The sequence below is a fragment of the Eschrichtius robustus genome, chromosome 7, assembly GCF_028021215.1.
Source record: "Eschrichtius robustus isolate mEscRob2 chromosome 7, mEscRob2.pri, whole genome shotgun sequence".
Taxonomy (NCBI): Eukaryota; Metazoa; Chordata; class Mammalia; order Artiodactyla; family Eschrichtiidae; genus Eschrichtius; species Eschrichtius robustus.
This window is the reverse complement of record NC_090830.1, coordinates 10,075,822-10,102,539: the sequence shown is the minus strand read 5'-3', so window position 1 is coordinate 10,102,539 and position 26,718 is coordinate 10,075,822. Positions and strand designations below refer to the sequence as shown.

Genomic DNA, 26,718 nt, shown 5'->3' with positions numbered 1-26,718 from the left:
GTATTTCAGGGAACTAGTAAAAAGAGGTCTAGTGAAAGGAATGGATCTCGAGTTCTTGTTCCAATACTCTTTGTCTCTGGGATGGGAGGGAAATTATTTACATGTTTTATACCTCATTTTCTTTATCTGTCAAATATGTGTGGTGATATTTGCTCTACTTTCTTCTCAAGACTGCTGTGAGAATCAAATGAGATGATGCAGAATTGCTTTGAAAGAGCCAAAAGCTGTATGCGAACGGAAAGTACTATTGTCATTGCTGCAACTTTAATAAGTAAATTCTTCAAGGTCTGAATTGGTCTACTTACAAGTAAGTAGGAGACACTTAATAATAATACAAAGACACACATTTCTCTCTACTTTATCATACACAGAAATCACAGCTTAACTTTTCTGCCAAACTTTTGGCTTGGGAGAAAAATATTCTTTAATTTTTGTACTTATTTGCTAATCCTTCAGCATTATACCAGGGACAAAGCTCAGTAATCAGTGTGCTGGAATTCCAGGTGGGGGATTTATTCTTCACCCAGATAACCCGGGTCTCTGAGGGAGTGAGGAGCTTGTCTATGGAGCCCTCCTTTAATCTGCTGCTGGGACCACAGAAGCCACCTTCCTCTCAGTTAACCTCAGGTTAACACTGTAAACCAAATCTTAACCATCACTTTCTTTCATCTGATGCAGCATTTCTTTCTTTCTTTCTTACTAGTTCCTAGCTAATGAATGACATAAAAAGGAAGAAATTATATTAGAAAGAATATAATATGGAAAATAATAAATTGATTCACCTGGAAAATGACTTTTAGCAGATTTTTTTCTAAGAGTGACCAAGTAATTTTGTTAAGAGTCAGTTTGACAAATTTTACATTTAAGACAAAAGATCCCCAATTCTGGTGGAGGGAAGAACCCACTTACTCTTCATCAAGGCCAGCATGTCGGCCAAAGAACATTTCAATGAAGCATTCTAACAATTCCTGAGTTCCCCGATGAAGATACAACTGGTTGGCTAGCAAGGAAAAGCCACGATTCTTCAGAAATTTATCCTTTTGTTCCTTAGATGCTCTATTAAAATATGCATCTAATAGCTAAGGAAAAAAATTAAGTTAGACAATATATTAAAATTTTATATAATGTACACAAGTCAGACAGTGTATTATATTTGTAGTTGTAAGTTATTGTTTAATTTCATCTGTATAGAACAGAGAAAGCTCAAAACAATGCCACCTCCATAGCAAAACAAAAATGAACTTTGTCTCTGATTATTATGGAATGCTAATGATGACCCTGTCTTGGAGATCTTAATATTTTTGTGATGGGAAACTAGCTTTTTAGCTGAGCATGGACACCTAGCAGATTGGCAGCCTTAGCTGAGTATAAGTAGAATATTTGTGCCTAATTCTAATTCTGAAAAAAGAAAAATGATTCAACACTGTATGATGCTTTCTCTGAAAAAAAAAAAAAAAAAAAAATATATATATATATATATATCCCAGACCTCTATTTTTCTAGACTTCTTAACATTTTATTTATCTTGAGCATAGGCCTAAACTTCCATCCTTTCCCAGCATCTTAAATGCAACATGTGTACAATCTAAGTAATTATTTTTCCTTCCAAACTCACTTCTTCCATGGTTCTGATCTTAGAGCACAGTAGCACCATCCTATGAGACTTCAAGGCTAATCTCACTTTTGGCTCTTCTTGTCCTGATTTCCTACATGTAATTATGAAGGTCTCTCACCTCCATTCCAGTGAATGTCTCTCAAATCTGTCTGTCCTTTGACTTTCCACTTCCCCAGATCAGGGACTCATCATCTCTCCCCTGGACCACTGTGATATCCTGCGAACACAAGGCTTCCACCTCTCTCTCCCCTGCAATCACTCCCTCACAGTGGTGACAGACTATTCTTCCCAAAACACACACCTCTTGACCGCCCTACTTAAAAAGCTTTCTAAGTTTACAGCATAATACAAAATACACCTTTTGCATGAATCCTTCCCTGGTTCCCGCATCAGAATTATTTGCTTTTCCTGTGCTCCCGGTTCTTCTTTATTAATACTACCACTGAAGCACTGATCACACAAGTCCTTACATTTTACTTAGTTGGGTGTATGTCTCTCTTCCCCACTGGCCTATGAACTCCTAAATACAGAGGCTTATTCCCCTTTATATCCCACATAGCAGCTAGCCCAGTGTTTTACACATGAAATGGAAGCTAAGTAAATAGTGGGTTGCAACTGATTTAACAATATCCCACATCAAACTAAGAAAATGAGAATCTTTAAAGACCATTTCAATATTGGGTTGTCTCCTAATGGGAACCATTCATATCAAATATTTATTCTTTCAACCATGTACTTAGGACCTTTTATATATTGGACACAAGATGCCTACCCTCACAGGACTTATATTTCAGTATGGGAGGTTAAAAAAAAATGAATACACAAACAAATTAAAAAGATAATTACAAGACACACCTAGGATGCTATTATAGAACAAGTGAGGAACAGGGCTAGACAGAAACTGGTTTGAAAGGTGAACAGGGAAGGCCTCTTTGAGAAGGTGACATCTGAGCTGAAACCTGAAGTAAGTGTCTAAGATTTAACGATACTACACTGCAGGAGAGACTTCCAATGACCTGTGTGTTCCTTGTAAGTAGCAGACTTTAAAAAACATACTGATATGAATCAATATATGGAGGAGGGCTTAAAGCTGGATGACAAGACATAGAAAAATAGGGGTAAGAAGTAACAAACTACATCAGCTCATTATGCCTAAGAATAAAAGAAAGCTTCAGGTCTATTTGAATATGTACATTCAAATTTTAAATTACGCATATGTTTATCGTTCCAAATGAAGACAACGTATTTCGCATTCGCCCTTACTTTAATAACTCCTTGTTGCACAGCAGGTGATGGGTGGTTAACGAGGACCAACAGCGTATCTGCTTGAATGAGCCTGTCCATCACGTCTTCCAGCATAACATCAGGCAGGATGAGAAGAACTCCGCTTAAGAGTTCATACAACCCACAGCATACAGGTACCAAACAGTCTTCAGTTACACTAAAACAGAGACCCAGAAAGTCTTACCAAAACAAGATCAGGGAGGAAAGTAGTGCCTCATGATTACCTTAAGGGCTGTGATGAGTAGTAATAATTTTCACAGGTGAAACAAAAGTGCATAAATTTAAAAAACGTTTCCCGATTTAACTGTGATTAACAAATTTGCCATCACTTTTTATCACCGGTATTTTTTAGGTATATCGTCTATTAAACACTAGTCTATTCTACATCTGTGATTTCCATTAGCCACTTGTGCTATTTAAACGATTTAAAATTAAATTAAAAATCCAGTTGCTCAGCTGCACTGGCCACATTTCAAGTGCGTTATGTGTCTCCTGCAGTGGACAGCACAGGTGAACGTTTCCATCATCGTGCGGAAAGTTTCACTGACGGTGCTAATTGAGATGCTTTTGGGAACGATAATAAATCGTATAATTTCCCTAAACTGAAGAGTTTTTCTCTAATAACCATATGGAATTAAATAAACCATAAGATAATTTTTTCTTCAGGAACAATTTATGGTTTATCCTTTGGTTAAATATGGAATTCAATATCACCTAGTATTAAAATAAGGAGAAAGGTACCTTTGTTTGTTATTAATATATATGTTATAAGAGATCCCATAATAAAGACTTTTCTACAAGTACAGAAATTCTTCAAAGAACATTAAAAAAAAAAAAAAAAGCGGGGAGGGGTTTGGCATACAAAAACATGTGAGTACCTGTGAGCACTTCTAGTTCGGTTGTGGTTTGGCTCATAACGGAGAGAAAAGGCAAAGTTTTCCCAGTCTTCAGTGTTCCTGTCAACAAGACTTGGCCACCGGCCAACAGCTGCAGAGCCATTCTGTGAGGGAAAAGCTAGACCAAGGCTTGCAATAGTGCTGTGGCTTTGCTGGAACGAGGCCAGTCCCTTCAGGTAATCAGGTCGGCGTGGGCAGAACTCATCCCCAAGACTGTCATCGTCTGATCTGGGTTCTTCTGTTCCCACCTCTTTCTGATCTACTTTGACCACTGGAAGTCCCGATGTTCCTTTTGGGACACCACTGACAGAGGCATGGGCTGAAAGGACAGCTTCCATTTCACAAACCGTTTTTGCAGACTCACAGCTACTGACAAAAGCATCTTCTTTGCCTTTCTTCAGCGTCTCGGAACTCCCCTGAGGGCTCCATTTCTCTGGTTGGGAAGCAACATCATTACCTACAACGCTTTGTAACTTGTCAATACTACAACCCAAACTTCCAGTCAATTTTCGTGGTTGTATTTGCGGTGAAGAAGTAGGAAACGCTGGTAGGCTTCTAGAACGCAGCATGCTGGCAGTCATCTGCGGTGGAACAGTACTGGAGGAATTGTTTCCTGGTGAGAGTAGACACAAAAACAGTATTGAAAAATCTTACGAGCGGGCCCACTTCTTTTCTGCACTATCGGTCCCAACCAGAGCAATAACCCGTTTATCTAGCGATATTAAAGAACCCATACAGGCTAACGATCACAGTAACTAATGCTTAAAAATTCTTAAGGTTAAAACTATTTTTCTTTTAACTACTTCTTATTAAAATTTTCCCAAAAATACATATCTTTACCTGTCTCCTTAACAAAATACAATATTGCCTGAGTGATTCAAAGTTATTAGGATTAATGGTGCTACTGAAGTGAAATTCAGTGAACTAAGTGAAACTCAATGTACCTAAGGCTAGCAGTCACTAGGATGCAGTTTGATACAGTGGAAAGAGTGTGGGCTTTGCAACGAGATATAACAGGATTCAAGCGATAGTTCAGCTAGTTAGGTGGCTTAGGTAAATCATTTAATTAGATGAGTGTTCATTTCTGCAAGTGTAAAATGAGGGTTCAGAACATCTACTTTGCAAGGCTGCTTTAAGGATTAAGTGAGATCATATCCATGATGCACCTAGCATAGTGCCTGCCATATAATAGGTGCTCAATAAATGTTAGTGATAGTTGTACTTGGTGTTGTTATTACTAGGCTGAATGTCCCTAGACTGTTCTCTCACTCCTCCCTTTCTGTAGTCACTTTTTGCTGCTATTACTGAGTAAGAAACAGTTTTTTCTCTTCTTGCTACAGCTCTCGAATTTTCTGCTTCTTATATTCTATGTAGGAGGAGACCAGAAAAATCACTCTCATCCTTAGTGCATGGGATATAAGTGAATGCTACTCAAGGTATGGCCTGTGGGCCAGGAGCGTGGGATCAGCACCTCTGTGTGACTGTTCGAAATGCACATGCTCAGGCTCCACCCTGGATCTACTGAATCAGAACATGTGAGGCAGGGGCCCAGGGATCTATGTTTTAACCAGCTCTCCAGGTGATTTTTCAGCAAGCTAAAACTTGAGAAGCACTGATATAAAGTAAACAAGCACTGAATGAACTGCTCAGAGCTCAGGCTTTGTGGCAATAAAATAGCTCCATAGCTCAGAAGTTCTTCCTAGTTATTTCTGGGTTTTGGCTGGAGGAAAAAGGTTGCCAAAAGAGACTGTTCAAATGACCTGGAAAAAATGGTGGCATGATTGTACTAGAAAATGTTTCAGAGTGATGCACAATGATTTAAAAAAATGACACTTCCTATGAAATTCCAAATAAAACTAATTAAAACATAGCCTTAAAATATTATAATAAAAGGCCATAAAATGTGCTAGAGAATAACTGAAACACTTTGGGAGAGAAGGAAAACTGGAAGTTAATACCCAGATACTGTGTCCTATCTATCCATGTCTCTATCTTACTGGCCTATTTAATGGTTTGTATTGGAGCTGGAGACAAGAGTAGGTGGGACTAACCGTCTGGGAGAAGGAATGTCTCAGTCTGGGAGAGGATGGCAGTCAGGAAAGGAAAAGACATACAGTCAGTTCACAACCAGGAGACATGTACCTATTTTTTCTCTATAAAAATAGAGATGAGGTTGTCTGTTAAGAACAAGCTAGGAAGAAAGAAAAGTACTGTTAGCTTAAAGACTTGAATATACTTGCTACGGAGATAGAAGAGGCAACTGATTCTGAATATACAGAAAAATTATAGGGCAGCATTAAAAGGCCAACTATGCCACAGACCCTTTTAATGGCAGGAATTCTAAGCAGCGTGAGGATGGTTAGATTGAGGAAAGGTTCGACTCTTTCAGGTCAAGCGTGCTAAAAGGCCAAGAGGACAAGGAAAATGAAGAAATAAAATTATTGGCTGATGGGATCTAGGCTGGAAGGGGAAAACAGGCAGAGGGAACTTGGGAGGATGATAAAGAAACCAGAAGGATAGGAAGTTGTCATAAAGAGTGGGAGACTGGAGTTCTAGGGGTGGGAAGCGTTCTTTGATGGTGTCTAAGACAGATGCAAGCAAACTGGCAGATAAAGTAGAGGGGACGGTCCCCAGGGTCAAGGCTGGAGTACGGATGGCCACTCACATGGCAAGTGCAGTTGTCTAGAATGAGCTCAGGTGGAAAGGAGACAGTAAGCCAAACCAAGCTTTTGAAGAAAATGGGAAAACAAATCAGAAGCTTAATGAAAGACAAATGCCTATGATAGAAGGGGAGAGAGAATTCCAGAGCAAGATAGCAGGAGCCTCATCCACTCCCTAAGTCCTCCTGAGAGTCACTTGTTATCCTGAGTGTGAGTTACTGATATCAGAAAGTAGTGAAATGGATTCCTTAAACATATTCTATTATTTTTAAGTTTAGCCTTCCATTTATTTATTCTGAATATCAGGTTGTATTATGCTGCTAAAACATGTACAATTTATTTATCTATTAACATTCAGAACTAAATACAGAAGGGTTATACTTTCATCATTGTTTTTGTTTGTCTGTTTACCTTCAGGTGGTGAAGCAGTGAAACCAGATGGGCTTATTACCATAAATCCAGGGCTAGTAACAGACTTTCCTCCACTACTAGAATGCCTCAGGTACATGATTGACTGTACTTTCTCCTGAAAGATCTTGCCATCTAGGATCAAAAAAAGTTTTCAGACAATTTTAAAGAAGGATAAAACAAAAATATAACTTTAAAAGCAAATCGTTAAATACAAATGTTTACAAAAAGATGTTCAAAGCAAAAAGAAAAAACGGCATCCTTTATAATAATGCACATTTGATACGTGAGGACACTCTACAACTTCTTACTCTGGATTCTTTTCTTGACTATTACTAGCCACATTAACTTTTATTTTTTTTGAATTCTAACTGTATTTATAGTTATTCCTATAGTTTAGCAGCTAACTGTTCACTTTTTATATGCTAATATGATCTCTCCAAAGAGACTGTCCATCAATTCATTCCTTGAGGGAAAGGCTGTGTCTTCTCTATTTTTACACAGCCCCAATATGACTCCAAAGTTGATACCTCCAGTTTAATCTTCCTTTTTGGGCTTCATACTTCTAAATGCAACTGCTTGATTTTTTAAATGCACCACAAATGCAACAAATCTAAATCTGAGTCATCCTTCTACCCTAAATTCACTCCTGTGTTGTTCTCTGGTTCCCTTGGTAGAAGTACCCATTTCCCATGCAGGATCCAGGAGCCACCCTTGACCACAACCTTTCCTTTACCCATGTCAAGTCAGTCTCCAGGTTCCATTGACTTTATTTCTGTTTCTGGAACTCTTCTCATCCCTAGCATAGAGCTATAAGGCAGGCTCTTATCCCCCTCACCTGGATTATTGCCTCGGACTTCTAAATGGTATCCGTGATGGGCCTCTGGTCACCCTCAAATCCTCATAGCTACCAGCCTTCTCTCTATCAAACGTCAATCTCTGCTTAAAACCTTCCAGTGGCTTTCTGCTGCCTCCTTACCGCTACAAGAATCTCCATGACCTGTCTCCACACCCTTCTACCAGCCTTTTTGCTTGTATTATACTTCAGCAAAACCAAGCTGTTCGCTTTGCCTGAAAGGCCCCTCCCTTCCACTCCTACTCAGCCTTTAGACTCAGAGCAGGCGTCACCACCTCCAGGAAATATCCCCTCGCCATGCTCTATGCTACCCAAAATGAAATATTGACATCGCTGTGCTTTCCACATGGTATACTTATCTGTTTATGTCTCTCTCCCCTCTACTAGACTGTAAACTCCTTAAGGGAGGCGACCACATTTTACCCATCGCTGCAACAACCCTGTGCTACCAGAATCTTGGCATTGCTTTATTCACTAAATGTTAGCTGAACCTAACACAAAGTCATGCTGTACAATTTCACTTGGATTTTTACTGCGGCGGAATCATTTTATTCACTTATTATATTGCTTAAAATGGCTGTTGGACAACCAGCTTCCCTCTCTAAATTTACTATCTAGCTTTCTCACAGGTATACTCTTGCTTGCTTTCTTACCACATCACCTTTTCCTAGTTCTTTTAAAACTCTGATTCTTCCATCTTTCTCTTACACTGAGATTACTCTTTCTTGTTCCACCCTCTGAATAGTATTATCACCAACAGTTCCATCCTTAGCTTCCTTTTTCCTTCTCTCTCTCTCCACACTTTTCTTCAGTGGTCGCATCTGTTCCCAGAGCTTCAACTCGCTTCTATGCAGGTGGTTTCTCTATACTGAATTTTACTGTAATAATTTACTTACATTGTATTCCTTGGCTCAAAACAAACACAACAAAACAAAATCCTTCAATTACCCCCAACTAGAATACAAGTTCAAATTCTCTGACCTTACATTCAAGGACTCGTTTAATATGAGCTTGGGTGGGGTACAATAAATGACGGTCCCAAACTATATTTATGGTATTATTTCTCACTACTCCTTTATAAATCCCCTATATTAGGTAAAATTCATTATTCTTTATTTTCTCTTTCTATTTTTCCTCCCTTTAAGTCATTCTCTTCACCTGGAATGCTAATTCTCCAATCTATCTATTAGATTTTACTTAAATTCTGCAATGCCCATGGCAGACATTAATCTATTAAATCTCTCTCCATACCTGTCTGATGAAACCCTAACTCTTCTGAAATCTAGTTAGTTCTTCTTTTGCATCTCTTACGTACTTACCAGATATTGTTTCTTATTATAATTATTTCAGCATATATATCTCCCCTTGCCTCTTGGCATTTAAGCCCTCTGAAGGCAGAGACTATGTCTGGTTCATTTTATGGCCCTCTGCCCTGTCCCAATCCCAGTGTGTAATTAGTTTCTAGCACAGAGGCCGCTCAATATATATCAAACAAACACGAATCAAGCGGGAAGGAAGAAACAAAAGTGGAAACAGCCAAGACCTAACAAAAATGATCATACCTACCTATGTGCAAAGAAAAGTAGAAGCCTGCAGGGTTATGGCAAACGTAAGTATTGGTAGGAGGGTGAGCTGCTAAAAGGAAACTGAAGACGGCTGCCAATAATTCCAGATCTGGAGGAGACCCAAGGACTTCTGCTATAATTTTCACAAATGATCTACAAACCTCCCGGGGCATGGATGTAAGCTGCCCCTCTTTGTGTTCCTGAAAAAAATAAACACTCTCTTTAGATTTAAAGAGAACTGTCAACTTGACTAACATTTCTCATTGAAGCAAGATAATTCTGTTTAAGATAGAACGGTGTTGGTTTACTACTCCAGACTGACCATATTTACCATACAATTGAGTTGCTATTTCTCAATTCAAGCAACCCTGCTATTAAAATTCATTAAAACCAATGTCCCCATATAAATGTTAGCTACTATTAGTACTCTTATCACTACTACTACTACTACTTCTGCTACTACTACTATGGGTTCAGAAGGGAAATTTTTTGACAGGCAAAACTGATTACATGAATACACTATGTTCCAGTCTACAAAGTTATTTCTCACAACAGCTCTGAGAGGTTTTATCCATCATTTCTAGAATACGGAGGCCCGAAGTGGTTATATGACTAACTTAAACCACATAGAAAACATGTCAGAGTAGTGCAGCCATTAACTCAAACTCAGACATCTGATCTCTTTCCACTGCATCATCTACTGCCTGGAATAATGAGACCTGGCAGAATGCCAAGTAATTACCAAAAATAATGACGGATATAAATAAACTATTTATATTCTCCAACCCCAACCTCCCCAATAGGCAGCAGCTGGCCTCTAGATCAAGGCTACCAGAGGTAAACCTCCTCATGTTTCCTGTCTGCCCAAATATACAATATATCTCTACATCCACTCTTTTTCATCTGCTCTTGTGTACTGGTCAATCAGAAAACGTAAAATCTAGATGTTAACTTTGACACAGTTTAGTCTTACTACCTCAGATTTAAGAAGAGAACACCAAGTCTACAAAAGTAAGCACAAAACCCCTTTGTCAAGATCTCACAATGGCCAAGTGGCCAAGCCAAGACAAGAATACAGGTGTCCTAACGTGCAATTCAGCATTATTTCTGCCACAGCCATTTGTCTTTTTTCTAAATCGCACCCCTTGTGACTTCCCAACCTCAATTATTCATTCCTAAGTTCATCCCAGCTTATGTTTCTTCAATCTTGCCCTCTCCACTGACTCCTTATAAATAGTCACTGGTAACCTATCTCATTAAAAAAAAAAAAAAATCCCTTAACTTGACCTGTTGGGAAGTTTTTGTTAACATTCTGTTTCTCTTTTCTTTTGCTGCTGGACTTTTTAATAAAAACACTTTTAAATTCTCACTGCTTCCAATGATCCACCACACATGCTGCCTAAAGTCCCCAGAAATCTGGTTCTTGCCATCTTCACTCCGCTGAAATCGTGTAAGCCATTAAGAATTTCCAAGTTGATGGCCTTTTGTCTACAACATTTTCTTGGAACTTTCTACCTTATTTGGCTCTAGAGACCACCTCTGTCTGGGCAGGTTCTCCTCCCTCTGCCCACCCTTGGCTTTCACTTTGCTGGGCTTCCTGGTACTTCTTTACCTTTTCAACTACTCTTTTTTTTTGGACTATTCTTTCTATATCACTCTCAACAGCTCCTTTTTCCTGTTTCATGCCCTGAAAATGGATATTTTCCGAGATGCAAACCTCAACTCCCCATGATCCTTTCACTACATTTGTGTATCTTGTAGTGCTTGTCTATCCCCATGGCTTCACGAACACATCAATGCAAACAAGTTCTACTCTCTCCCCAGCTCCAATCTTGCACATCCAAGGGCCTGGCGGTCAGTGTCGCTGAGCATCCCACCGTAATCTCACATGCAGAATGCTCAAGTCTTGCTCAATTCATGTTCAATACTGCTTTCTTTGATGATACAATCATTCTTCTGGTCCCCCAGCTTGAAATTTTACATTATATATTTGACTTCTTTTGCAGCTTCTATTTAAACAGAATCAAGCCCTATTAATTGCTGTTACATCTCCTCCATTACTTGCTCCTTACTTTTGTTTGTTGAATTGTATTTTTAATATAGCAGGTTCTTATTAGTTCTCTATTTTATACGTATTAGTGTATATATGTCAATCCCAATCTCCCAATTCATCCCAACCCCCCGCACTTCCCCCCCCCCTTGGTGTCCATACGTTTGTTCTCTACATCCGTGTCTCTATTTCTGCCTTGCAAACCAGTTCATCTGTACCATTTTTCTAGATTCCACATATGCATTAATATACGATATTTGTTTTTCTCTTTCTGACTTACTTCACTCTGTATGACAGTCTCTAGGTCCATCCACGTCTCTACAAATGACCCAATTTCGTTCCTTCTTATGGCTGAGTAATATTCCATTGTATATATGTGCCACATCTTCTTCATCCATTCATCTGTCAATAGGCATTTAGGTTGCTTCCATGACCTGGCTATTGTAAATAGTGTTGCAATGAATATTGGGGTGCATGTGTCTTCTTAAATTATGGTTTTCTCTGGGTATGTGCCCTGTACTGGGATCGCTGGGTCATATGGTAGTTCTATTTTTGTTTTTTAAGGAAACTCCATACTGTTCTCCATAGTGGCTGTATCAGTTTACACTCCCACCAAGAGTGCAAGAGCGTTCCCTTTTCTCCACACCCTCTTCAGCATTTGTTGTTTGCACATTTTCTGATGATGCCCATTCTAACTGGTGTAAGGTGATACCTCATTGTAGTTTTGATTTGCATTTCTCTAATAATTAGTGATGTTGAGCAGCTTTTCATGTGCCTCTTGGCCATCTGTATGTCTTCTTTGGAGAAATGTCTATTTAGGTCTTCTGCCCATGTTTTGATTGGGTTGTTTGTTTTTTTGATATTGAGTTGCATGAGCTGTTTTATATATTTTGGAGATTAATCTTTTGTCCACTGATTCATTTGCAAATATTTTCTCCCATTCTGAGGGTTGTCTTCTCATCTTGCTTATAGTCTCCTTTGCTGTGCAAAAGCTTTTAAGTTTCATTAGGTCCCATCTGTTTATTTTTGCTTTTATTTCCATTACTCTAGGAGGTGGGTCAAAAAAGATCTTGCTGTGATTTATGTCAAAGAGTGTTCTTCCTGTGTTTTCCTCTAAGAGTTTTATAGTGTCTGGTTTTAAATTTAGGTCTCGAATCCATTTTAAGTTTATTTTTGTGTATGGTGTTAGGGAGTGTTCTAATTTCCTTCTTTTACACGTAGCTGTCCAGTTTTCCCAGCACCACTTATTGAAGAGACTGTCTTTCTCCATTGCATATCCTTGCCTCCTTTGCCATAGATTAGTTGACCATATGTGCGTGGGTTTATCTCTGTGCTTTCTATCCTGTTCCACTGATCTATATTTCTGTTTTTGTGCCAGTACCATATCGTCTTGATTACTGTAGCTTTGTAGTATAGTTTGAAGTCAGGGAGTCTAATTCCTCCAGCTCTGTTTTTTTCCCCTCAAGACTGATTTGGCTGCTCCTTACTTTTACACTCCCATTTTTCATCTCCTACAGGTTCTCTTCACTGTACTCGTGGACTAATGAGACTACCTAACAACCAATATACCGCCAACTTATTAATCTTCCTTAACTATACTCAAATACCTTAAAGGCAAAGACTAAGTTCCATTCTTTATATATGTCTCACAATACCTAACATAAAGCTATTGTTAATAAATAACTGTTAACTTGACAAACAGGCTCTTTGAAAAAAGAAGGGTGAAGAAATATACTTTCATTAAAAGAAACTGGTACCTGAATTTTTCTAGCATTTTTATAAATAAAATGGAAGTCAGAATACTTATTGAAATCTCCAAGTTGATAAGTGTCACTTTTCTGACATGGAAAGACTGAATAAGAACTTCACACTGTCATATGAGCTTACTTAAAACTGGCCAACGAGTTTCAAAATGGATAGACAAAGAAAGTGAGTTAGAGGAAAACTGACCCATAGATGATACATAAAACATTCAGTAAGCAAGGGGTCTGAGAGATCACTGTATTGTATTCCTGAAGACAACAGTCTCATTTACCACAGGGGCCAAGAAAGGCATTAAATGTTTTTGTTTTGTTTTTTTCACAATTCGTTCATTCAAAAATTATTTATTGTGTGCTTATGTGTTTCAGGTACTGGGATTACAGTGTGATCAACAAACTGTAACAACCTTATCCCTGCCCTCAGGAAGTTTGCAGAGAGAAATAAACCATAATGTCCTAAATGACATAAAACTAACAAATCGTATATGGGCAGAGTGAGAGTAAGTGCAGGGAGGAGAAAGGGTTAATTTAGACAGAAAGGGCAGGGAAGGCTTCTCTCAGGGAGGTGATTTTAAGTTGAGGCACAAAGGATAAGCAGGAGTTGGCCAGATGAAAAGAATGGGATGGATAACTTTTCAGTCGGAAAGAACATCACATACCCTGCGGTGGGGAAGAGGCTCACTTGCTTAAGGAAGGGAAACAAGGCTGGGGGTGGGGTGGGCCTGCAGCGGTATAAGATGCTGCTGGAGCGGTGGCTAGATCCTACCAGCCTTCTTACAGAAGTTGTCACAGATTTTGGATTTTATCCCAAGTACAATAAGAAGCCAGTAGTGCAAATGAAACAAAGGCATTTAAAACAAAGAAACGATTACTGATCCCATGGAACATCTGTCCTTATCTGACTTGATAGAGTTCTAATATATGCCTCAGACCCTGAAAAATCAAACTAACTTGAAGAATAGTTCGATACACCAACCAAGCTAAAACCAGACACCTGTGAAGGCAGAGAAAATAACTGAACTAGAAGCCAGGCCGCAGCACAGGCCCTACAACGTGACTGGTGAAGTTAGTGCCACTTTTTGATACAATTTTTTTTTTTTAACAAATTTATTTATTTAATTTATTTATTTTTGGCTGCATTGGGTCTTCGCTGCTGCTCGCAGGCCTTCTCCAGTTACGACGAGCAGGGGCCACTCTTCGTTGCGGTGCACGGGCCTCTCACTGCGGTGGCCTCTCTCGTTGCGGAGGACGGGCTCTAGGCACGCGGGCTTCAGTAACTGTGGCACGCGGGCTCGGCAGTTGCGGCTCACGGGCTCCAGAGCGCAGGCTCAGCAGCTGTGGTGCAGGGGCCCAGCTGCTCCGCAGCGTGTGGGATCTTCCCGGACCAGGGCTCGAACCCACATCCCCTGCATTGGCAGGTGGGCTCTCAACCACTGCGCCACCAGGGACGCCCTGATATAATATCTTTGATACATTTTCAGTATACTAATTCTAGTACACATAACAGATCTTCAACAAATACGCACTTATTAAAACAACACATACTGGTACTCGTTATTGAAGGAATATGGAACAAGTTAAAATATCACTACTGTTGACGTCCAAGAGACTACAAAATTATTATTTTACCCCAACATAAGGAAATATCTCCGGAATTTAGAAGTTTTTCTTTTGTAACTGAGTTAGGAGAGGTCAAGCTACAAGAGGCAGGGGTTAAAAAACTCCGATACTATCAGCTGAAAGAAGGGATCCTGGAAAGCAGGGCAGACAGAAAATAACCTCGCTGAAAGTCCCTCAAAAATCTGAGTCCACAGCGTTGAGTTATTAAACAGAAATCATCGCAGAAAATATCTCCAGAAGTAAAGTTACACGGAAAGTACCTGCAAAACCTGGCAAGTCAGTAGAAAGTGATGCACCACTCGAGCTTTCAGTAACTGCTTAATATTAAACATCTGCTGCTGGTGATCTGCTCTGAGGAGGACTTCTAGGGCGGCCAGCAGAGTTCCCCAAACACCTTGCTGAGAAAAGAAACACATACCAATTAGCACAGAGTTACTTAAAAACATGCTGCATGCTTTTTAGAAGACATGCAATACATCAGTTTAACACTGTGTATATACTCAGGGTCAAAGATTAAATTTGTCTGAAAAAGTAAATCTTAAAATTTATTCCCAGACTATTATTTTTTTTAACAATAGGTCATTTCTAAATACTTATACTGAATGCAATATTGCATTAGGTGCTTTACTATATTAACCTTTCCGTGGCATTAAATGATATACAGTATTTTCAAAAGATGAATTATCTTGGGGGATTTATTTATTATAAAGAAACACATGAGGGGGCTTCCCTGGTGGCGCAGTGGTTGAGAATTCGCCTGCCAATTCAGGGGACACCGAGTCAATCCCTGGTCTGGGAAGATCACACATGCCGTGGAGCAACTAAACCTGTGCACCACAACGACTGAGCCTGTACTCTAGAGCCCATGAGCCACAACTACTGAGCCCGTGTGCCACAACTACTGAAGCCCGTGCGCCAAGAGCCCATGCTCCACAACAAGAGAAGCCACCGCAATGAGAAGGACGCACACCGCAAGGAAGAGTAGCCCCCGCTCACCGCAACTAGAGAAAGCCCACACACAGCAACGAAAACCCAACACAGCCAAAAATAAATAAATTTATAAAAAGAAAAAGAAACACATGAAACACATGATCAATATTAACTATTTACAAATAATTTATTTTCAAAGAGTATTATTAAAAATGTACAGATTTCAGTGCTAACTTCTGTATGCAGCATTTAATCAAATAATTTTAGAACAAGATGTACTAAATTGAAAAAAAAGTTAGACAATGTAGAAATTCTGCATTTTGGATTAATTTACTTTTAAGTCCAAATAATAGAATTCTCTGCACAATTACTAAGTGTGCGGTTTCAAACAGCAGTTAGCATCCTTTTGAGGTGCTTTAAAATGCTTCTCCCATACTGAATCCATCTTAAATTATCCACAGTAATAGAGAAAAAGGAATCTTACATAGATAACTACTACTGAAAGGTGATCTTCACCTCATTTTATTAGCCCAAATAACCTTTCAAGAAAGTCATTAACAAAAAGCAAAATTAATAACTGCCTTGGGTTGCAGGTCTTGCTGTTTTTCTTGCCGTTATCGATGGAAATGAATAATGAAAAGGCCAAGGAATTGATAGACTTAATCATACTATTCTAACGAAGGCCTCTCTCTTTATAAGACAGGGCCAAGGTGCCCTGAGAGAAAAAGACATATGAAAACTGGAAGACGAGGCAGGCCAAGTATGAAAACTTGATTCAGGCCTGAAAAATAGTACTCAAATAGAGCAGTGCCAAAGCAAACAGACAACCAGCAACAAAAACAAAACAACTCAGCTAAAAAAATAATTAGGAAAGAAAATCTTATTTCAAACCCATAGAAGTATTTGTGTATATCACTTTTGAATTCAACAAAAAATGTTTTATTTTTTAATCACACTGTTTTTTAATGCTCAAATTAGCATCCTCTTTTGAAACACTAAAATAGCTGTCCAATTTTTAGTTAAGATTTGATCTTCCAATCTACAATTGAGCTATTTCTTTATTACATGTTTATATTTATACTGCCTTTGATCCAAGTTGTTTGTATTTACTATCACTATGTTTATTTGCTTTCTCTCCCTGAAACATTAAGTGTATTTTTATACATATATGTGTGTGTGTGTGTGTGTGTGTGTGTGTGTGTGTGTGTGTGTATATATATATAAATACATATATATGGATTTTTTTAATTCTGAAAGTATTTATTCAGAATGAGAAATCACAACAAAACAGAAAGTTTTAAAAACTGACAATACCATAAAACCCAGAAAAAGCAATAGTTAGCTGCCTGACACAGCTCTGTAATACTTTCCCCCTGTGTTTTGCAGGAGCATATTCTTTGACTGATTCTTCATATAACGATAATTCTGTAATATAATTTTATATAGGAAGAACAGAAAAATAATTCTGTCTTTCCTCTAGCATGTTTGGTCAAAATTTGTTTTTGTTAATGACAGATTAGAAGTGTTTCCTTCAGCTTCCTAACTCATTGTTGATAGTGAGTAAATCTGGGGGGGGGGGCTGTTGCCAAATTTGGAAGTAACCAAATTTTTAAAAATTCTAAAGGTACACACTTTGAATTGGTCTTTAATTACGTTTGATGATACTGCTGTTATACGCTAAATAACTCTGGACAATCTACAGTCTAAACTAGAACTAAGGAGGCTCTATGAGCCACACCATGAAGACTATGCTTGTAACTAGGGCAGAAAGGAAACAGCCCTATATTCATTCCCTGGCTGGGTCCTTGTGAAGACTACCTGATCCATCCAGCTGTTGAGATGCTTTGCCTAGACCTAAGATCAAAGCATGCTCCTTAGCTTATGCCTATCATGAAGCCAAGACTTCATAGCCTTGCCCTGTGTACTGATACAGCTCTATGACTTCTGGGTAACATGGCGCCCTTACTCAGAAGCGTGTCTATTTCCCTCTCCTTGACTCGACTCTCCACACTCTTAGCAGGACCCCTTTCAGAGTTTATGGTAAATGCAAGTCTCCAACTGATTCAAATGTTCTCCAGCCGAGTACTGCTCTAGCTACTACCAGCAGCCCAAGCTCTGATCCTGACCCTCCACATCAGCATTATCCATGGCTGTCTAAAACCTTGCACAGAAATTAATCTCCAGATTTCCATCTACAATTAACATTACATTGAAGTGGTAAATTTGTTCTGTTCTCCAAAAGAATGATTGGATGAATATTTAAAAGTAAATGCCTTTTTTGTGTACCAAAGGAAACAATCAACAGAGTGAAAAGGCAACCTACAGAATGGGAGAAAATACTTGCAAACCATAAATGAGATAAGGATTAATATGCAGAATATATAAAGAACTCCTATAACTCATTAACAAAAAATCAAATAACCCAGTTAAAAAATGGTCAAAGGACTTGAATGGACATCTCTTCAAAGAAGATATGCAAAGGGCCAATAAGTATATGAAAAGATGCTCATCATCACTAACCATCAGGGAAATAAATGCAAATCAAAACCACAACAAACTATTACCTCATACCCTACAGAATAGGCACTATCAAAAAATAACAATTGTTTGGTGAGAATGTAAAAAAATTGGATCACTTGCACATTGTTGGTAGGATTGTAAAATGGTGCTTCTCTTATGGAAAATAGTATGGAGGTTCCTCAAAAAGTTAAACATAGAACTACTATATGATTCAGCAATCTTACTTCTGCATACATATCTAAAATAATTGAAAACAGGATCTCAGAGAGACCTCTGCACATCCATGTTCATGCACCATAATTCACAATGGCCAACATGTGGAAGCAAGCTAAGTGTGCGTGACAGGTGAACAGATAAAGAAAATGTGGGATACACATACAATGGGATATTATTCCGTCTTAAAAAAGAAAAAAATCTTGTCATATGCTACAACACAGATGCACCTTGAGGACATAATGCAAAGTCAAATAAGCCAATGACAAAAAGACAAACACTGAATGATTCCACTTGTATTAAGTATCTAATATAATCAAACTCATAGAAACAGAATGTAGAATGGTGGTTGCCAGGGACTGGGGGCAGGGGAAATGGGGAGTTGTTGTCCAATGGGTAGAGTTTCAGTCCAACAAGATGAAAAAGTTCTAGAGAAGAGCCATACAACAAAGTGTATACAGTTAATACTGTACTGTACACATAAAAATTGTTGAGGGTAAATTCACAAGTGTTTTTTTACCACAAACATAGTACATGCCTCTGCTTTATTCCATATCCTCCAGTCTAGCAATAGCTCCTCTAGCAGTTTAACATCCTGAATTATAGCATTAGACTCGGCATCCAACTTAAATTCTCCATTCTCACTGATATGAATAATATCTTCACCACAGCAACCTTCAAGAAGGGTCTATGGAAAAATAACATTAACACAAGATGCAACAACTATCAGTTAATCCAAAAACTCAACAGAAATACTAAGCTTTCAATCTTAGCAGTCATAACATTAAATTCAAAGGAAAACTAGTGAATAACCCAGCATTTCACCAAGTATCTTTAACTTGTTTTGTAAAACAATTCCAGTAATGCGAAAACCCCCACATTTCAAATATTTATAAATGACTATTCAGTTTCAAATATGGGGTAAAAGAAACCACGTCCTATTTTTTAAATTCAATGGATCTGTTGGGTTTTAAATTTTTTCCAAGAAGCATTCATGCCGCAAACGTATGGATCTTGACCGTTTCAAGAGTTGGGGTTTGGGGGCATGGGAAGAGGCATGGTCTTTTGCCTTAGTACTAGTACCCTCGGAGAGAAATACTTTCACAATGTTACCAAATGCTTTTAGTTAGAAAGGTACTTACATATATGATGACAGCTGGATCGCAATAAAAGCTAATAAGGCTTTAAGATGCTAACTCTGTAGCAGCATTGCCTAACGGGAACGGCACAGCACTAGGTGTCTGGGGAACTAGGTTCTCCTCCATAACTGTGGGAGCTGAAGCAAACAGCGGTCTCTCTGTGGGTTTCACTTTCACTAGTCTACAGAATGAGGGGTCGGCCAAGGAGACATCGCTGGCTAATCAAGATCTAAAAATCTTAATTTTTTTTCTTTTACTCTGCTAAAATGTTTTAAAGGCGATTAAAATGTAATCATTTAAATGATGAAAAACCCAGAAGAGCCTTACTTTGATTAAATATACACGATTGAGTTTCCTTCATTTTCTTCAGGAATAACTGAAACACAAAACTCTATTATTGGAAGACTTTAATGAAGAGGTATCACTGCATATGAAACTCTGAGAATAAGTTTTATGAGAACCTACCTTCAAAATGTGAAAGCCCACAATGCATTTTTGTTTGATCAACACCTGATGAATCATGGAAAGTCCATTACAATTTTCTAATTCATGTATTCTCTGTTGGTTGTATTTAATTAATGAGAGTATAATTCTCAGTGCTAATGCTTGAGTTTCTTCACAGATACTGAGTTCCACAACCTAAAAAAAAAGTAGATATATTTTTTCTAATTTGTTGAGATTAAAAATTTAACATGTATGGTTATCTTCCATTATGTAATATCAACCCATTAGTTTCATTTGAAAGCTTTTTTTTTTTTTATTGCTGACACTGTTTGTAATTACTTAAGAATTGTAAAGAAACAAAACTAAAAAACATAAATTCTCACCTCACACCAGTCAGACTGGCCATCATCAAAAAATCTACGAACAATAAATGCTGGAGAGGATGTGGAGAAAAGGGAACCCTCTTACACTGTTGGTGGGAATGTAAATTGATAAACTGATACAGCCACTATGGAGAACAGTATGGAGGTTCCTTAAAAAACTAAAAATAGAAGTACCATACGACCCAGCAATCACATTACTGGGCATGTACCCTGAGAGAACCATAATTCAAAAAGAGTCATGTACCACAATGTTCACTGCAGCTCTATTTACAATAGCCAAGACATGGAAGCAACCTAAGTGTCCATCGACAGGTGAATGGATAAAGAAGATGTGGCACATATGTACAGTGGAATATTACTCAGCCATAAAAAGAAACGAAATTTGAGTTATTTGTAGTGAGGTGGATGGACCCAGAGTCTGTCATACAGAGTGAAGTCAGAAAGAGAAAAACAAATATCGTATGCTAACACATATATATGGAACCTAAAAAAAAAAAAAAAAAAAGGTTCGGAAGGACCTAGGGGCAGGACAGGAATAAAGACACAGACATAGAGAATGGACTTGAGGACACGGGGAGGGAGAAGGGTAAACTGGGACGAAGTGAGAGAGTGGCATGGACATATATACACTACCAAATGTAAAACCGATAGCTAGTGGGAAGCAGCTGCATAGCACAGGGAGATCAGCTCCGTGCTCTGTGACCACCTAGAGGGGTGGGATAGGGAGGGTGGGAGGGAGACGCAAGAGGGAAGAGATATGGGATATATGTATATGTATAGCTGATTCACTTTGTTATAAAGCAGAAACTAAACACCATAGTAAAGCAATTATACTCCAATAAAGATGTTAAAAAAAATAATGAATACACAGTGCAAAAAAACCCCCATAAATTCCATGTTCATTTGTCTCTTAAATATTCCATAAATTGACTAAAATAACACTGATAACCTTAGAAGTCAGTAGCATTTTATTAGTGATCTGAAATTTCAGCAAAATGCCTCAAATTTTTGATGATTACTCACTCAACAAACAGGATCTGTGTTCTGTGCTGTGGGAGATGAAGAAGTAATAGGCGTGCTACCTGCCTCCAATGGGGGTCAAATGATAAGATGTACGTATAGAAACTACGGATTGTGACTTGTACTTCGATTCCCCCAATGCTTTCTGGAAACTACTATATGGAAGAAACACACACCTTATTATGATGATAAAAGGCAAAGAAGAGTGAGACACTGTGAATGCACGAGAGCATAGAAACTACTTCTGACTCAACTCTGCTCGGGACAGGGAAGCCTACATGGAGAAGATGGCCTGGAGAGAGAGCAAAACCCTGGGAAGCAGGGATAAATGGGTGGCCAGGGGTGGGCCACCGTCAGGAGAGAGGCGAAGACTGGAAGTTCACGGTACATCTAGGAGGATGCAGATTGCCTATTTGGTTGGATGGTGGACGTTAGGCTCAAAGGGCAGGTTATACGTGTAAGGATTTTTTTAAAATTTATTTTTGGCTGCGTTGGGTCTTCGTTGCTGTGCGCAGGCTTCCTCTAGTTGCGGCGAGCAGGGGCTACTCTTTGTTGCGGTGCACGGGCTTCTCATTGCGGTGGCTTCTCTTGTTGTGGAGCACGGGCTCTAGGCGCGTGGGCTCAGTAGTTGTGGCGCGTGGGCTCAGTAGTTGTGGCGCGTGGGCTGAGTAGTTGTGGCTCGCAGGCTCAGTAGTTGTGGCTCGCGGGCTCTAGAGCGCAGGCTCAGTAGTTGTAGTGCACGGGCTTCGTTGCTCTGCGGCATGTGAGATCTTCCCGGACCAGGGATCGAACCCGTGTCCCCTGCATTGGCAGGAGGGTTCCTAACCACTGCGCCACCAGGGAAGTCCCACGTGTAAGGATTTTAAGGAGACTGAATTTTGTTTTTGTAGGAAAGGATGGATACTGAACAAAGTTTCTAAGTTTTAAGTGTAACAACATACTTTAAAAGTCTTATTGGCAAGATCCTATATGTATGCAAGATAAAAAATTAACCATTTTCTCTAGGATCTAGTCACTGTGTAACAGTGAACATAACAAAATTATATTCAAACTTGATGAAAGAGGAAAAACCGTTTTGAAATTATACACAGCTATAAAAGTAGATCACAAAATGTTGATAAGTTAAATAAAAAGCTTTTAATTTTAAAACACTAGGTGCTAGACGCAAAAAAAAAAGTTTGAAAAAGGAAAAGGAGGAAAGACAGACAGCTTAGAGTATGGCGGGTCAAATGCTAATCAAATATTTATAAGAACAGTAACAATAACAACAAACACTGATATGTCTCTTATCGCAAAATTAATCAAAAGGTTAAAAGAAAGAAGGCCGGTTAGGGAGACCGTATGATAATGTTGCAGAAGTTATACTTAAGGAGACAATTTTGAGGATGAAAAAAGAATCAGGGCTGCTTTAATTAAACAAGGACACGGACCACAAGGAGGTAGAAATGATTTGTACTGAAGAGAGACCATTTGTACCCCTATTTGGATTTTACCAATCCCTGAAACAGTCACATATACTATTGACTGCCTACTCTGCATCACGAAAGATATCGTGCTGGCCCTCAGATGACTAAACAGAACAGATAATTCAACATGTTTCTCTAAAACAGTACCTATGGCATGAGTCAAAATTTTTGTATTTCTCCTTTGCTTTAAATAAACTTCAAACCGGAACAAATTATTTTTGTACTTATTTGACCTTTTTTTTCCCCATGCATCTGGAAGCTTCAAGGGAAAAAACAAGTTTTACAAACATTATTTTAAGGAATACATTTCTTCTATATTTTTACTATGGTATGCTTTTCTTTTTTCTCATTGGCAATTTTAAATCTTGTACATTTAACACTTAATTGTTCTAATCGCATTTCTGGATAATAGGAAACTTCTAAAAATCTTCATAAATTAAAAAGAAATTTTAATCAAAAATTACCTGTGGCAGAAAGTTTGATGACATTCTAAACAATATGTGCTTTTTTAATCTTAAAAGTTTAATATAGTTGATATATAGTTTTATTTGTATTCGAAAAGAACTCCTAAAATGTATCAATAATAAAGAGGTAGTTTCTCTTTAAATAAAATCATAAGCAGTGATTCTTACCCTAGCAAAGAGAAAGACAAATATACCAGTTCCACCAATCTCGTGCAGAATGCCTTGAAGGGTTTTACATTCAGTGGGTCGGAGATTCTTTAGATGATAAGGTTCTAATAAGATGCTGTGAACTTCTTTTGAGCTGAAGGGTCTTTGAGAGAGTTGGGTTTTCATTTGGCCTTTAAGTCTAATAACTGGCTCGTAGATGGTGTACTGAGCAGGGCAGTAAGTGGTATACACAACTGAAAGATTTTCCTGAAACACAAATATTGTCCTTCAGTAACTAAACAAAGTTTAAAAAGTAAGTTATTAACTAGCAAATGAATATTTCAAAGTGAAAAGACAACCAACAAATCTTTTTGTTTTAAAAAAGAGAGACACTACACTAAACAAAGATGGACATGAGAAGCAAGACAGCTCCCCACAAAGGAAAAGATCAGTTTCGTTTAGCAGTGATCAATATGTGTAAACCACATCAAGGCTGAGAAAAATTCCAGCTTTGATCTTTTGAGAATAAACATGAAATTATACCTATTATCACCGATAACAACAAACCCATACCACACTCATTGCATGCCAGGCACTGTTCTATGCATTTATAAATATTAACCAATCTTTACAGCCCTATGAGTTGGAGACTCTGGGTCAGTGTATTCATTGTGTGAAGACCAATGTATTCAAGACCAATGTATCTTGGTCTTGAATTTGCTCATGGGCTGCCTACTCATGTAAACATGACTCTAAACTAGATCATTCTTTCTACTAGAATAAAATTCCAGACTATCAGCGTACCTAACTGAAACTGAATGGAACGTTCAATATTTCTCCCATGCAGAGGGTAGTTTTGATCAGATTCTGGCTATCTGTCAAATACTCTATTAACTACTTTTAAAATGATGGTAAATTTTAAATGCAAAATGTACTCTGAGGCGCTCTGCGTGGAGGCAGCTGCAGGAGCTCAAGCTTAGGGAAATCAGGTAGATTCAAGATCTTCTCACAGAACCCGGGGTGGGCGGGGGCGCCTTGGGCTTCGATCATTTTCAACTCATGGTGATTTAAGTATAGTTTCATCAGGCATCACCTAGCATATATGCATACCAACTAAACTGACTCCGCAGTCTACTGTATATGATTATGCTGGGTAAAACAAAATTGTGTATCTGTAGTAGTTTTCATTAGAAACCTGATAAAATGCCCAGTTACCTGAAACAAGTCCCACCTGACACCAATGCCTTGCCAGGAGGGCACCATCTCTGCCTGACTGCTCACTCACACCTCGTAACCCCAAAATAATGAAGTCAGGCTTAAAAAATCTGCTTTCTAAGAAAAGACTTTTCACATAAAACCTGCATAATTTTTATCTGTGATGATTTCTGTTGAATTTTATGACTTGCAACCTATATTCTTTTCGGGCAAGATAAAAGGATTAAGGATATGTAAATGTTTGTAAAAACAAATGGACTAACCAAGAACTAGAGAGGTAAAGTTATGTTTTGAACAGACATTTGCTGTACGAGCGCCTTCGTCTTCCTAAAGCAGAGATGCTCAGTGTGTGGTCCCCAACCAGTAGCACCAGCACCACCCGGGATGTGTTAAAAATGCAAACTCCTGGACCACACTTCAGACCTGCTGCATCCGAAACTCTGGCCCAGCAATCTAGGTTTTAACAAGTCCTCTGGGTGATTCTGCTTGGAGAATCATTTCACTAAAGGCATGTTTGGTCAACGGTGGGACATTTGGGGTGGGATTAATTCTTAGGTGTATGACACCGCCCATGCACTGTAGAATATTTAAAATCCCTGGCCCCCACTCAATAATAGTGGACAGCCAAAACGCCCCCAACCCCCATCTTAAAATACTCCTTAGGGAGAAAATGATTTGTGTGCCTAATACCAGATCTTTAGTTAAAGTCCACAGGTATCTACTCTATATTTATTTTACCATAGATATATATTTAACACCACTTAAGACTTACATTATGTTTTACGAAATATCTGAACTAGAACTTCTCCTTTACTTTAGTCAAATGTTACAGCTTTAAAATATAATATATTTTGATTGTAAAATATACACCTCATTAACACAACAATAACAACAAAATACATCCCAAAGTAGTAGTCTCCAAGTAAGAAATATCTCTGACCTATAATTGTACCTCTCATAAGAAAGCAAGAGAAGGAGGAACACAGTTTCGTGGCTAGGCCTACCAGCTTTTACCAGATCTTCTAAGACCATGAAGGGTCAGTTTCCAAGCTGCTATAATGAAAAATATCCATCACAAGCTCCTAATCTATATTTAGTATAACAAAATATTAGAATAATGTATAAAATGCAATCAAGAGTCTCATATAAGCAGAGTTAGCAAAAATTTGAAAGCAAAATTCCTAGCTGTTATTGATATTAAAGAAAGAAACATTCTAAAATCTGAATATGTGTAATTAAAATTAATATAAATAGAAGTTAGTATTTATTTATAAGTATGGGAAAGAAAGGTAATAAGCAATTTTTTAAGGCTAACCCGTGTTATATTTTCATTATCTCATAAATATGTTTCTCAAATGATTAATAGGTATAACCTAAACTAAACTGATACTTAGTATAGAAATATAGTTCCAAGGAAAAGCAGATGAAAATTTGAAACCTGAAAACGAATTCTGAGGTGGTCAAAGCGTTTCAATTAAAAAGAAAAACACTTCTAAGTAAAGAAAATATTGAGAAACAAAAAAGAAAAACTCTAAAAATCTAATTCCCAGCTAATGACACATTCAATAAACATACATAACAGTTGCTATAAAGTTAAAACTTATAAAATGAAAACTTACAATTAGAAGACCAATGTCGACATCTTTGCTGGTCATAAAAAGTTCTCTGATTTGTTCACACTGCAAAATTTCTTTATTAATATATTTGGAGTAGTCATTCACAGGCTTGCCATATTTACATGGCATTATTGACGTATGATTGGGTCCACAAGCATATAAATAAAATGCCTCCTGTGAGCCAATCTTAGCTCCTGAATAGCAAAAAAATTAAGTTATTTACTTAAAATACTCCAACCAAAATTTTTCGTAAAAAACAAGAAACCAAGAGGGTTTTTTTTGCTAGATTAAGTCTTACAGTTGTTCACTGTATCTTACAAAATTGATAAAGCCTCAATTTCCAAATTGGTGTAATGAGCAAATAATTTACAGCAAGATTATCTGCTGGATGTAAGATGAATTAATATAGATACATATATAAAGTTAACTGAAAGCTCTTGGTATAAT

At 38.1% G+C, this 26,718-nt stretch overlaps 1 protein-coding gene across 1 annotated transcript in view; it reads right to left on the bottom strand.

The window, feature by feature from the left end:
* The window catches only part of LYST (lysosomal trafficking regulator), a 178,367-nt gene that overhangs the window by 81,608 nt on the left and 70,041 nt on the right, over positions 1–26,718 (bottom strand). The window contains exons 16-25 of the mRNA XM_068547570.1: positions 26,275–26,465; positions 23,462–23,707; positions 19,982–20,155; positions 18,916–19,065; positions 14,975–15,112; positions 9,286–9,484; positions 6,867–6,998; positions 3,778–4,408; positions 2,879–3,056; positions 910–1,079 (exon numbers count right to left, since the gene is read on the bottom strand). Of these exons, the coding sequence (XP_068403671.1) occupies positions 910–1,079; positions 2,879–3,056; positions 3,778–4,408; positions 6,867–6,998; positions 9,286–9,484; positions 14,975–15,112; positions 18,916–19,065; positions 19,982–20,155; positions 23,462–23,707; positions 26,275–26,465 (2,209 nt within the window). The remainder of the gene's footprint in view (positions 1–909; positions 1,080–2,878; positions 3,057–3,777; positions 4,409–6,866; positions 6,999–9,285; positions 9,485–14,974; positions 15,113–18,915; positions 19,066–19,981; positions 20,156–23,461; positions 23,708–26,274; positions 26,466–26,718) is intronic.